The 13,907-nt window shown below is 39.7% G+C and overlaps 1 protein-coding gene across 9 annotated transcripts in view; it reads left to right on the plus strand.

Annotated features, from left to right (window-relative positions):
- Window positions 1-13,907, plus strand: part of CCDC171 (coiled-coil domain containing 171) — a 167,732-nt gene that overhangs the window by 21,553 nt on the left and 132,272 nt on the right. For all 9 annotated transcript variants that reach the window (XM_035310888.1, XM_035310892.1, XM_035310894.1 and 6 more), the window contains exons 4-5: window positions 5,627-5,719; window positions 7,034-7,194. In XM_035310888.1, the coding sequence (XP_035166779.1) occupies window positions 5,627-5,719; window positions 7,034-7,194 (254 nt within the window). The remainder of the gene's footprint in view (window positions 1-5,626; window positions 5,720-7,033; window positions 7,195-13,907) is intronic.

Here is a 13,907-nt window from a genome sequence, read left to right on the forward strand (position 1 = left end):
ACTACAAGTTCCTAAAAAGTTGTTTATTATCTGGACAGGAGATGGCTCCACCTTACCATGATCAAGAAGCACCAGCCTTTCTAACACTAGGTGGAAATGGTCAGCACATTTCCCAAAGATGTGCTGAGACCTGACCTCCTGATTTGAGTTAGGATTCATAGGGAAATGCTTTTAAGTTGGAAGAAATTAAGATCTTAATCTGAATATGGAAGCACACGAATAGAGTGTGTGGATGATGATCCTGATTTGACACGTGTATCTTCACTGAAAACTGCATCTTGGCTGAGCATTGCCCGTAGGGGCTGGATCTCAGCCATGGAATGTGTAAGTATCCTGACAGCTTGTTAGTAAAAATGAAACTGAAAAATATTGCGGAAGTGATCTAAGCACAAAAGATAAAAATTATTTCTGTTACTGTATCTAAACTTAGTAACTGTTGTAAATATACTTTTATATTTTTGTATTCTTTGTTGTTCTTTTCTCTGATGACAGGTATTTTTATGTAAATGTAAGTATCAAAGGATTCCATTTTCATGGCTGTGGCATAGTACAAGTGTAAGATATTGAATTACTCTTTCAGTATGCACTACCCCAGTATTCACAAATATTGCCGCACTTGAAAGAAGGGTGAGAGGCTGAGAAAAGTGGAAGCCACACAGATCAGCATAGAAAATGGTACTGCAAACTGTTACCATGTGCAAAATGTCTCCTAGAAACCACATTAGAATTGGCATGCAACAGGACAGTGGAAAATGTGGCTGAACCTTAAGGGATTAAAGGAAATAGTCTAACCATAAAGCATAGTTGCGCCCATGAATTGTAAGGCTTGCAGTGAAGTTTCTGTAGTAATTTTTATTTGCCATTTCTCAAAAGACACAATTTTGTCTGTGCTCTTGTGGAAACAGATATGAGATACTTCGTCCTTTAAATTAAGACGTTAATTGGCTCAGTTTGAATATCTGAGGAAAGTTTGGAGATTCCATAAGTTTCTGTGTAGTACCTTACTTAAGATGCCTGTCTTCAGATATCCTGCAGGTGCACATGGAAGTCACAGATGAGCTCTTCAACCACTGCATCTTATTGGATAACCAATTTTCTATCAATGTTGGATATGCAAACACCTTGTAACCAATGGAGAACACACTTTTTTGGATCCATCCTTGAGATACAACTCTGGCTGGCTTGGACCTGAAAAGAGTCGTTCTAAAATAGAAAGTATTCCTTCTTGATTCCCAGCTGAGAGACTGTGATCTGTATGTCTGAGACCTGCAGGTTGTTTTCAAGCATATTCTTTGTATGAAGGCATTGTGTAAAGTTGTTGGATGTATGGTTCTGCAAGAAGAGATCTGTGAGATTCAAAGGGATTTGGCTATGTGATTCTGGTACCAGCAGGTGTTATTTATTTATTTATTTATTTATTTATTTATTTATTTTTTTTTTCCTGTTTGTTACCTTTCTGTTTGTCAGAAAGGGAAGTGCAACTCCTCATCCCACCTCTCGTTCTGGAATTGTTCATATGGTGTTACAGGTTAGACTCATCCCTGACATGTCTTTCTTTCCTTCATGGAGTGTGTAATGCATCATTCTTTCTGGCAGAGAGACTGCATGCAGCATCTCAGTGTGAAGAGAAGTGTTTATAAGGATCAACAGAGCCTGTTTGAAACTTTACTAGCAAAATAGACAGTATATATATATATATGTATATATATATATATATTTTCCAGTTCTGTTGTTCCCAAATAAATCCTCAGTCTCAGTTTGGAATCCAGGTACATTTTCTCTGTCTGATGTGCACTTAGATATACAGCAATTCCCAAATTCTATTCTGTATAGCAGTCTAAGCAAATGTGAACTTCTCTGTATTTGATAAGTCTTTCAATTGTTTAGCAAAGTGTATGTGCTAATTGCTGGAAATACAACTCTTGCAGTTTCTGTTTTCCCACAGATTTTCCATTTAATTGTCTGGCATATGACTGCTTAAATTTGCTAAATGTATGATGAACTAGAAGCTGTAGCAATCAAGTCACAGAACTCTGGAAAAAGAATATTCATTGCTGTACCAGACACAGACAACACCTACATCATTTCCCCAATTCACATGTGTAACTTTTCTGCAAGTTCTTTTAAACATGTGAATCTATTCTGGATAAGAGAGCTGCTTATACTGGTAAACTAAGGTTGAGTTCTACCAGAATAATCTTTCAGGACATATGAGAAGAATATAGTTCAATCATCATTGGCTTCTATCAAGCCAAGAAAGTAGTGGCAGTTCTTGTCTGGTCCCTGACAGTGACTTGACTTGATTAAAAATACATTTCAGTCCTTTCCCAAGGTCCTTGTTTTTTGAAGCTTCAGTAGACTCATTTAAGTAAGATTTTAAAAATCGAAGTGGTAACAAACTACTAGTATGACTCAAGACTTTGAAGAATCATACTCTAGAAGGTGAAGTTCAAAAATAAGGACAGGAAGTGAGATTCCTAACGTTGCAAAGAAACCCCATTTTGAACAATTCATTTGCTCAGGTCTTTATATGGGGAGATAGTCTGTAAGATTCTAATCATTTCCCACCTATTACTGATTTCTGTTATCTAATACAATATTCCTGTATTCACTGTCTTGAGTATCTTTTGAATGCTTTCCGTTGGATACGTGCCAGGTGCATCTAAGTAGTCTTTGGTTAGTATCTAGTGTCTTCCTCTTGACTACAGCCCAGATATACTGTCTTTTGTTCCAAGCTGCAATTAGAAGCCTGTTTCTCACATTCCAGAGATGATCAAGAATCTCTGTATATGAAACACTACTTTTCCCAGTACCTCCCTTTTTAGGCTTGCTAGTTATGCAAGTTAATTCTTCAGTAACTGTGATGATTCAAGCAAATGAACTGTCTGCAAATACATCTTTTTAAATGGATTTGCCCTTAATTCAAAGAGTAGAAGAGTGATGTGTTGGTGCTTCTTAAGGTGTCTGATTGCTCCTGCCTCTTTCTTCGTTGTTACACAATTTTTAGGACTGAAGTTCTGTATTTCTGACAGTTTAAGTTTCCTTTGGACCATTACTTTTCCCTTGCAGTTAGTGTTGATCATGTCGGCTTAGAGAAATGTGGTCTAGTTTTAAAGAACTCTACCAGGAACTAATACATATGTGATCTGTTTTGGAGATGAGGGTTGCTCCAGTTCTGCATTCTTGCAGATGCCCTCAATCAAGCTGTTATTTGTTCTCTCTGTTTCCACTTTTCTTCTCGGGACTGATGAAATCTCACTGTTCTAGGGGGCCTCTGTTTGCGAAAGTCAATTAACCCTTGTGATAGTGACGTGCAACAAGCAGAAGGCTCTTTTGTTTTGGATGTGGAAAGGCTGAGAGGAAGGAACAGATCAGAGTTCTCAGTTGGACTGATGCTCAGAAAACAAATCAGGATTCTGTAGTCCAGTGCAGTACAGAACATGTGAATTACTAAGTTATGCCAAAAAACTTGCAGAATCATTTTTTTCACTTTTTCTATTTCAGCGTTTGATATATAAATAGACACTTGAGTAAGCTGACCAAAGATGGAAGAACATTTTTGCCCTTGAGTGTATGTCATGAAATGTTCCCACTAAAGTTTTTAGTTCTTCATTTAAAAAAAAAAAATTATTTCTCATGCTAAATGTGATAAGTACCTTCTTTGCTCTTCCCTATATTCTTCTAATCAAAGACTGACTTTCTGAGAGTTACAACAGAAGAAATGAAATCCACCTCACTTATATTGTTTACTGACTACTTTTACTAGGGTGGCAGTATTCTTTTGTAAAACCATCCTGTTGACAGATGTTGATCTGTTGGAGAATGGTAAGGAGGTCCTTCCAAACTGATCCAGGAGGTAGTTTGCTAATTCTGTGTTAAGGCTAAAGGGGAGTAAGAGCTGATGTGTGGAAGGAATGAGGTTGTTAAGAGTATAAACCAAGCTGTTTCTGAGAATAGTCTTAGAAAAATAGAAATACGGGGGGAGTGTCTGTGCAGGATTTGTGGACTTATTTATTTATTTAATAATTATTGTAAGCAGATAAAAGTCCTGAGAAGAGAAAAAGTTTAAATCTTCTGACAGATCTTACTGTGGAATAGGTTTGGTAAGCTCTGTGCTGTTGCTGCTGTTCTTTTTAATAGGCCTTCTATGGACATCAGTTTTAAAAATCTTCCCTTTTTCTGTGTTTGTGTATGTGATTATACAAACGAAGTTTCAATTTATTGCCAAGAACTTTTGTTTTAACATCTGTTAATGTTTCTCTTAAATATTTGGAATCAAGATGCAGTCTCACATGCTTATTACTTTATTTTACATTTCCAAAATCAATAACTTTGATTGTATTTATGTAACCTGAAATGTGCTCATGTTAAATGACTTCTTGATATTAATTCCTTTTTCTTGGTCTTCCTAATTTAACTTGAAAACAAGAGACAGTTTGGGATATTTTTCTTTTCAATTCAGTCATCCATCACAGTGAAAAGATTTTATTGATAGAAAACAGTGTAGTTAAATTTACATGCAAGTTTCTATTGTATCAGATCTTTGGTTACTGCTTTTGATAAAAGTATTTTCCAGATGAAACTCTGTGCAGGCCTTTATCTGGATGTATGTGTCTGGTGATCTCTTTTCTGTTTAATGTAACTTGGAAGATTTTTCTTCAGCTTGAAACACTTGAAGACCAAAAAAAAAAAAGGCAAAAAAAAAAAAAAGTTAAGTAAGAAAATAACCTACCATTTGAACATTTGTGGCCAATCCAAATTTCACAGTAGATTTTTAGCATAGATATTTGCATTCTTCTGCTTTTCTCAGTTTTGAGAGAATGGACATGAAAGATTCACAAGTCTAATTTGGACATGTTGCTTAAACTATGCATACATCTGTATGTTCTTTTGTGTAATGACGTGCAAAGTGACTAGATTAGGTCATTGGTAAAAGATCATACACATACTGTCTACTAGACAAAAACAGAATAACTATAGGTCAAGGAACACTATAACAAAGAATTCTAAGTTAGTTCTTTGAAGCATTACAGACTTCGGAATTTTTGATGCAGAGAAACTAACAGGTCTAGAGCTGCAAAGCCCTATTTTTGGCACCTTAATTGGAAATTATGTGCCAAAACCTATACGTGTTTAAGGAATTCTCGATATTCTAGATGCTTTGTCTGTCTTAATACTGAAATTGCAGGTAATCTATTGATAAATACTCATTGTATTTTGAAACATATAGGATGGGGTTATGTTGCCTCAGGTGACAACCTTGGTGAACAAGCAGATAGCAAAGTAACGAGTAGAATATTTATGTTTAATGTTTTTACTTTCTCATTTCAGCCACAGTTTTCTTCATTCTAAAACAATGCAGCAATAACATAATGTTACGTTAATTTCTTTAACTAAATAGAAAATATTTTTTACATGCCTAAAATAGTAAATTATTATCTGGATATGTATTTCTTGGTACATCACAGTTCTTACGTCATTTCTTGATATATCACATTTCCAAGTACAAGTAATTCAGATCTACCATGTCAGTATATGGAGTCTTAATACACTGAATGAGCTGAATAATCTTTGTGTCCTATTTACTATCTGTCTGGACTTAAATTTCTTCAAAATGTATTTCTAGGCAGCTACAGTGAGAATAAAGAAATTGGAAGAAGACACTGAAGCAGAGAGAGCAGCGCATTTGGAATCCAAGTTCAACTCAGAAATCATACAGGTAATCTGTTTGTTAAATATTTTGTGGAAGTGTACAGTAAAAGAGTTGATAAAGATGTAAAGATACAATTTTCCAAAAATGGTAAGACCACTTACTTTATTCAGTAAGAACATTAAATATTTTTTTGTATTGTGTTTAAACTGTAATAACTAACATATAAAGGGAAGAATAGAAACATACCTATTTTTGAGGGACCATTATTTTTTTTTATATTAATAATTTAATGACATTTGTAGGATTGAGAGAGTGATTTCTCCTAGCATTTAAACAGTGTGGGAAAAGGAAATATTTCACTGGAGTTAAACACCATAATGCTAGTTAAATGTCCTGTCTTATGTCTTTTGGATGGATGCTTACTAGAACACCCAGTGGATACATCTAACTTCTTTAGAATGGAACACTCAACGCACCCTGAAACTGCTGTTCCAAATATGGTTTTTCAGGGTAGATTTCAGCTTCAAACAAAATTACAGTATCAGCAATTACAGGAAAGCTTAATTGTATGAGAAAAAGTAGCATATATATACTTGAATATTAAATCTTTAAATCATATGGGGTTTGACCAAGTAAGGCAATTATGGCTTATTTTTAAAAGCAAACAAGGAAAATTTAAATAGCAGTTCTTTAGTAATCTTACGTTATCACACCTGTTACAATGTATTTAAAAAAAACCTCCAAAACCCACTTCTTAAAAAAAATCTTAAAAACATAAAAAAAGAAAAAAATGGTATTTTATTTTTTTATTTTCTGAGTAACAAAAATAAGTACTGCCGTTCCTGAGATAGTTATTTTCCTAGCATCATGATCTGCTTTGTTAACAGGCACTTTTTTTTTTTTAAGTGACGACTAATGTACAAAAAAGGAGATATTCAATTTTCTTTGTTGCCTTGCCCTGCTTTACCATATTCAAAGGAACTGGGAGGGCAACGTTTCTTAAAGTTAGGGACTTCTCTTTTGTGAAGTAATGACTGGTAAGGTTTTCTTCCATGTTCCTGTGTTTACAAGTGTGTTTTGTGCTGAGAAGAAGTATAGCCTTTGCTGTTAATCTTCCACTTTCACGCGTCTAACTTAAAAAAGCAGAATTTCCCTGAAAACCTTACCTTAAGCCTATAAGTTAAAAAATTCAGACACTATTGAAGGACTGTAAAAGGCACTTTTCCTCAGCTTATGTATTTGTTTCTGTTTGAACTGTATATATTCACACACTTTTGCATATTTTCAGTGCTTTTTCTATAAATGCATTAATATAGAATTAATAGAATATAATTGTCCTTAGAATGTTGCTTTCATTGTTTTTCTTTTATCCCTTTGTAGCTAAGAATTCGAGACCTTGAAGGAGCTTTGCAGGTGGAAAAAGTCAGTCAAGCAGAAACTCTTTCGGATTTAGAAATGATCAGGAAGAAGTTAAAAGAGGTAGAAAATGCATATGAGAGGGAAAAGCAGAATGCCCAAGGGAACCTGGAAAAGCTCAATATGTAAGTTATCTTCTAAATTTACTGCAAAATGGCAGTAGACAACTTGAGTAGCACTTAGTTTACATTCTCTATAGTTTTCTGTCAGTAGAAAACACCCATCCTGTGCGCTTTGCCAAACCAAGGCTAAGAACCTGGCGTTCTGTTAATAATGGGTTCATACTAGCAGCATATGTATTGTGGGAAGGTGGAGAAAATAACCAATCTGTTATGCAGATTATTTGTCAAAGCAAAATACTGAAAATGGTAGTTATAATAGGGTTCTGTCTCCTGTAGTATGTGGGAGAGGTGTAGAAAAATATACATGACAGGCTTTTAGCATATTTTTTTCACTATAAACTTAAATTATTATTAAAATTACTCACCTTTTGGAGCTACATGGATCTTTAAGATTTCTGTCTTGAAGTTGTTTGTTTATAGTGAGTAGTCTTCCTTTACAGCTTTTGAATTCAGGTGGAAAGTTTTGACTTAGTAAGACGATGACAGAAAAAGGTGTGAAGTGTGTGAGGGTAGACAATCATAGAATCATAGGATATCCCAGGTTGGAAGGGACCCATAAGGGTCATCGAGTCCAACTCCTGGCTCCACACAGGTCTACCCAAAAATTCGGACCATGTGACTAAGAGCACAGTCCAAATGCCTCTTAGACTCCTACAGGCTTGGTGCTGTTACTGTGTCCCTGGGTAGCCTGTTCCAGTGCGTGACAACCCTCTCAGTGAAGAACCTCTTCCTGATATCCAGCCTGAACCTCCCATGTCACAGCTTGACGCCATTCCCTCGGGTCCTATTGCTGGTCACGAAAGAGAATAGATCAGCACTTGCCCCTCCACTCCCCCTTGTGAGGAAGCTGTAGGCCATGATGAGGTCTCCCCTCAGCCTCCTCTTTTCCAGGCTGAGCAGACCAAGTGACCTCAGCCACTTCTCAGACATCTTCCTCTCTAGGCCTTTCACCATCTTTGTACCCCTTCTCTGGGCACACAGTCCAATAGTTTGACGTCTGTTTTGTACTGTGGTGCCCAGAACTGCACACAATACTCAAGGTGGGGCTGCACCAGCACAGAGTAGAGCGGGACAATCACTTCCCTTGATCAACTAGCAATGCTGTGCTTGATGCACCCCAGGGTACGGATGGCCCTCCTGGCTGCCAGAGTACACTGCTGGCTCATATTCAACTTGCTGCCAACCACTACCCCGAGATCCCTCTCTGCAAGACTGCTCTCCAGCATTTCGTCCAGTCTGTACGTATAGCCAGGGTTGCCCTGTCCCAGGTGCAGGACCCAGCACTTGCTTTTGTTAAACTGAATGTGGTTGGTGATCACCCAGCTCTCCAATCTGTCCAGATCTCTCTGCCAGGCCTTTCCACCCTCATCTGAGTCCACAACTCCTCCAAGTTTGGTGTCATCGGCAAATTTGCTCAAAACACCTTCTAGTCCTACATCCAAATTATTTATAAAAACATTGAAGAGAACTGGCCCTAAAATGGAGCCTTGATGGACCCTGCTAGTGACCATCTGCCAGCCAGATGTGGTCCCATTTACCACAACCCTTTGAGCCCTGCCTGTCAGCCAGTTTTCTCACCCATCGTATGATGTTTCTGTCTAGCTGTATGCTGGACATTTTGTCCAGTAGGATCCTATGGGAAACTGTGTCAAAAGCTTTACTGAAATCCAAAAAGCTCATGTCAGCAGTTTTCCCTTGATCGACTAGATGATAGGTGATCTTATCATAAAAGGAAATTGAGTTAGTCAAACAGGACCTACCCCTCATGAACCCATGTTATGTTAGCTGGGACCAGTGACTGCATTGTCCCCCAGGTGCACTTCAATAACTTCAAGGATCATCTTCTCCATAATTTTACCAGGCACTGACATGAGACTGACAGACCTGTAATTGCTAGGGTCTTCTTTCTTGTCCTTCTTGAAAATGGGCACAACATTTGCCAGCTTCCAGTCTACTGGGACCTCTCCAGATTCCCAAGATCCTTGAAAAACAATTGAGAGATTGTCCTGCGATGATGTCAGCCAGCTCTCTAAGCACCCTGGGATGAATCCCACCTGAACCCATGGACTTGCATGGATCCAGGTGGGGCAGCAGATTCTGCACATGTTCAGGGTCAATTGCAAGTTTATCATTCCCACTCTCATGGTCCTCAGGGCACCCGGGGTCCTGAAGCCCATCATCAGTGTTGAAGACGGAGGCAAAGAAGGCATTAAATGTCTCTGCATTGCCTGTGTTCTTGTCTGTGAGGAGACCTTCCCCATCAAGTATTTTTCTTTGGTCCTCCTTTTTCTTTTCACATACTAAAAAAAAACAACAACAACTTTTTGTTGTCTCACACAGACATGGCCAGCTTCAACTCTAGTTGGGCTTTGGCCACATGAATTTTCTCCATACAAATGTGAACAGTGTCCCTGTATTCCTTCCATGTTGCCTCACCCTCCTTCCAGCAGCCATACACTTTATTTTTCTGCGTAAGCTCCAGCAGAAGATCCCTGGTTAGCCAGGCCGCCCTTCTGCCTCACCTGCTTGACTTCCGATATTTTGGAATTGCCTGATCCTGTGCTTTTAGGAGGCAGTGCTTAAAGACTGACCAGCACTGATGGATGCCAACACCTTCAAAAGCAGTTTCCCAGGGGACCTTGCTGACTAGTTCCCTGAGCAGCCTGAAGTCTGCTTTCCCCATATCCAGGGCTGAAGTTTTGGTGGCAGTTTTCCTTCTGTCACCAAAACTTTTAAACTCAACCACTTCATGGTCACTGTGACCGAGACAGCCGCCAATTGCCATGTCTCCCACAAGACCCTCTTTGTTCTCCAGCAACAGATCTAGGAGGGCACCTTTTGTAGTTGGCTCCCTTAGCACTTGCACCAAGGAGTTATCATTGAGGTGCTCTATGAACATCCTAGACCTGCTCATGTTGGCTGTGTGGGGATCCCAGTTGATGTCTGGCAAGTTGAAGTCCCCCATAAGGGCAAGGGGAGTTGATCTCAAGGTATCTCTTTGTTCCTCGGAGAATAATTCATCGGTGTTGTCATCCTGGCCAGGTGGTCTGTCATAGATTCCCACAACGACATCCCCTTTATTTGTTCATCCCCTAATCCTTACCCAGAGGCTCTCAACTCTGCCACTACCAACTTGAAGTTCCAATCAGTCCAGCCCGTGCTTCATATACATCGCCACCCCTCACCCCACCTGCCCTGCCTGTCCCTCCTGAAGAGCCTGTAACCATCTATTGTGGCACAGGACTCATCCCACCAGGTGTTGCTTATGCCGATGATGTTGTAGCTCTGGGACTGAGCCAAGACTTGTAGCTCATCCAGATTATTCTTCATACTACTTGAGTTTGTGCAGCAGCACTTCAAATGCGCCTCATTGTACGCAGCACCTTGTGGAGCAGACTGAAGGACCTCACTAGCACACAGTCTCTCTCATTCTGGCATGCCATCCCTTAGCTTATCACCAGCGGGCCTGGTTTTCTCCCTTTCTCCCTTCAACTCTAGTTTAAAGCCCTGTCGATCAGCCCCACTAACTCCTGGTTAAAACTCCTTTTCCCCCTTTGAGAGAGGTGCATCCCATCTGGTGCCAGGAGGCCCAGTGTCACGTAGACCTTCCAATGATTGAAAAACCCAAAGTTCTGCCAGTTGCACCAGTCCCAAAGCCACATATTAATGAGATGACTCTGCTTGTCAACATTGATCCCTCCTATCAGAAGGACAGAGGCAAACACAACCTGTGTCCCTGATCTTTTAACCAGTCGCCCCTAAGCCCTAAAGTCCCTTTTGATTGCTACTTTGTCATTACCAGCCTGAAAAAATCACCTGGGATGATAAAAATTAAAGCCTGACAAAATTACCTGGAATTCCTGTCCCACTCAGCATAATCTGTTTTGTCTGGTAGCAGGTAGTTTTTGGAAGAATGGCTTTCTTATGTTCCCCAGGCAGATAGGAAGATTCATAGTAATGTATTGTCTTCTTTGACTGCATCAAGTATATAGTAGGGTAATGTAGTGGGTTTACATGTCAAGGTTTTGGTAGCAGGGGGCCATGAACAGAAGTTCCCTGCAGCCTGTGGTGGGGACCATGGTGAAGCAGGCTGTTCCCCTGCAGCCCATGGAGTACCACGGTGGAGCAGGGTTCCACGCTGCAGCCCGTGGAGGAGACCACGGTGGAGCAGGTGGGCCTGCACTGATGGAGACTGTGGCCTGTGGAAGACCCCTGCCGGAGCAGATTCTGGGCCAGACCTGCAGCCCGTGGAGAGCAGACCACGCAGGAGCAGGTGACCTGGCAGGAGCTGCTGCCTGTGGGGGACCCAGGTTGGAGCAGTTTGCTCCTGAGGTATGGACCCCGTGGTACGGACCCATATCTGGAGCAGTTCTTGAAGAGCTGCTGCCTGTGGGCAGCCCACGCCTGATCAGTTCAGCAAGGACTGCATCCCATGGGTGAGATCCCACAGCACAGGGGACGAGAGTGACCGAGAAGGAGCAGCGGCAAAGATGCGCTATAGACTGACCATAACCCCCATTCCCCCGTTCCCCAGCACCACTCAGGGGGAGGAGGTGGGAGAGGGTAGATGGGGGGAAAGGTGCTTTTAATTTCTTTCCTTTGTTTCTCGCTTTTCTTGCTTGTTAGTAATAGGCAATAAATCTTACTGTCTCCCTATGCGGAGTCTTTTGCCCATCACAATAATTACTGTGTGATCTCCCTGTCCTTATCTCAGCCCTTGAGCCCCTTTCATCATATTTTCTCCCTGTTCCTCTTTGAGGAGGGGGAGTGAGAGAACAGTTGTGGTGGAGCTCAGCCATCCATCCGAGTAAAACCACGACAGGTAAGAAACTGTTAACAAAAAGAATGGTGTTGGAAGGCAGATAACTAAGCAAAATGTTAAGTAATGTGAAGGACAGTAACAGGTGAAGTTTAGGGAAGGAAGAGGTTTAAGAGGACTTAAAGTTGGTGGTGCACAGTGGGGGTGTGGAAGGAGATTCAAGCTACTAGAATGAGTTGGAGAAAGGCAGAAGTGGAACTTCCTTCAGTCTAGGATTATATGGGTCCATACACATAGGTATTTATGTTGACTTAAACAATAGCAGAGAACAGAAGATACTGGATTTTGTACAGGTAAGGAATTTTGTGGACCTTTGAGCACTGAATTCATCCTTACTGTATACATGGTTACAGAGCTGTTTTGAGTAACATTGGAAACATCTGCTGTGTTATTAATCATAAAAATAAGGACAAAATAAGTCTGAATGTGAGATTATGCATTTAGGTAAACCAGAGCCATATTAAAAAAAAATAAATAATTGTTTTCCCTAGGAAAATGAAATAATTTTCATATAAAAAAAAGTTGTGACAGCATGTGAAATACATTATGATTCTTCATGAAGATTGCGGTCTTCACAGCTGGGAAACTGACTGAATATATTTTGAGACTCTCTGTGGTCCTAAAAGAACATCCTGCCTGGTAGTTCTTGCCTTGAACATGAATCTGTGTTAGCAACATAAATGGCTTTAAACTAAAACTAAGTTATTTGCATTTTCTTGAAGTAGAGAGAAACTGTATAAGTGAAATGTCTTTTTTTTTTTTTTTTAATTTAAAAAGTTCCTTTGTGCTCAAAATAGCTTTGTTTGAAGATTGTTGGATCACTGGCTTTACATAAGAAGCAATTTGCATTTCATGTGTTCTTCATGTATATAACTTCTTATTCTTACACAGAATATGGTTCATTTTTTATCTTCTGGTAGGTTGCCATATTCTGGTGGTCCAGAAAATATGGATAATTCATGTTTTCACAGATGAATTCACAGATAGTATCTTTTCTTCCCCACTCATTCTTGGACTGTTTTTTTCAGTCCTTCTGAGGTCCAATATTCCAAAGTCAGATTTTCCAAGGCCCATATTTGTATTTAAAGCTAGAGCAGACAAAGTCAGCATCCTCAAATGAAACAGATGAGTTTGGGGGGTTTCTTGGGCAATGTCAATGAAGCTGGAGTAGTTTTCAGCCTATAAAAACTGTTCTTGTCTAGCCAACATGGTGCGACTTTCTGTAATCAATCAGGGAACCGTTAGCTTTCCAACACTCTCTAGGTACCATTTACTTCTTCCATCTAGCAACTTCTGGAACTATTCTCTTTTTTTCTGTGTAAGCTCAAAGAGTTGCCCTTGAATTGTATGAGCAGCTCATACATGCATAAGGCATTGGTTTTGTGTGTTAATTGGATATCAGTATAAACTTTGTCTAATATCCATACAGTATTTTCACTACTTTCAGTTATTTGTTGATTCAAGCAATTATTTCTAGCAGCTTCTGCCTACTGAGAAAATCTTCCATGATTTTAGACAATGCAAACCTTTCTGTGGAAGCCAACACAGTTTAGCACTTTGTTTTTGTATCAACGGAGCTTAAAGAAACAGAAAGAGCCTGATGGTCTCAGGTGGACTGTCAGTATACTCGTATACTTTAGATACTTACATGCTGTGGGCATGTACTGCCCCTTTTGTCTCCTGCCTTATTTATGTTTTGAGGCCAACAAGTATTCTTGAGTATCAGTGATTGCTTTCACTGGATCCCATCATTAGAACTTTTCAATCTACTTACCTTTGAGGGTTGTGGTCCTTGGACTAATGACAACGTCAGGAGCTTGACATTTTATTTTAAGACATAGTTTGGCATCCTAATGTATTTTCCCTTTTTCTGGAGGAGTCCCACAAGATTGTCTTT

Source organism: Oxyura jamaicensis, chromosome Z, assembly GCF_011077185.1.
Source record: "Oxyura jamaicensis isolate SHBP4307 breed ruddy duck chromosome Z, BPBGC_Ojam_1.0, whole genome shotgun sequence".
NCBI lineage: Eukaryota > Metazoa > Chordata > Aves > Anseriformes > Anatidae > Oxyura > Oxyura jamaicensis.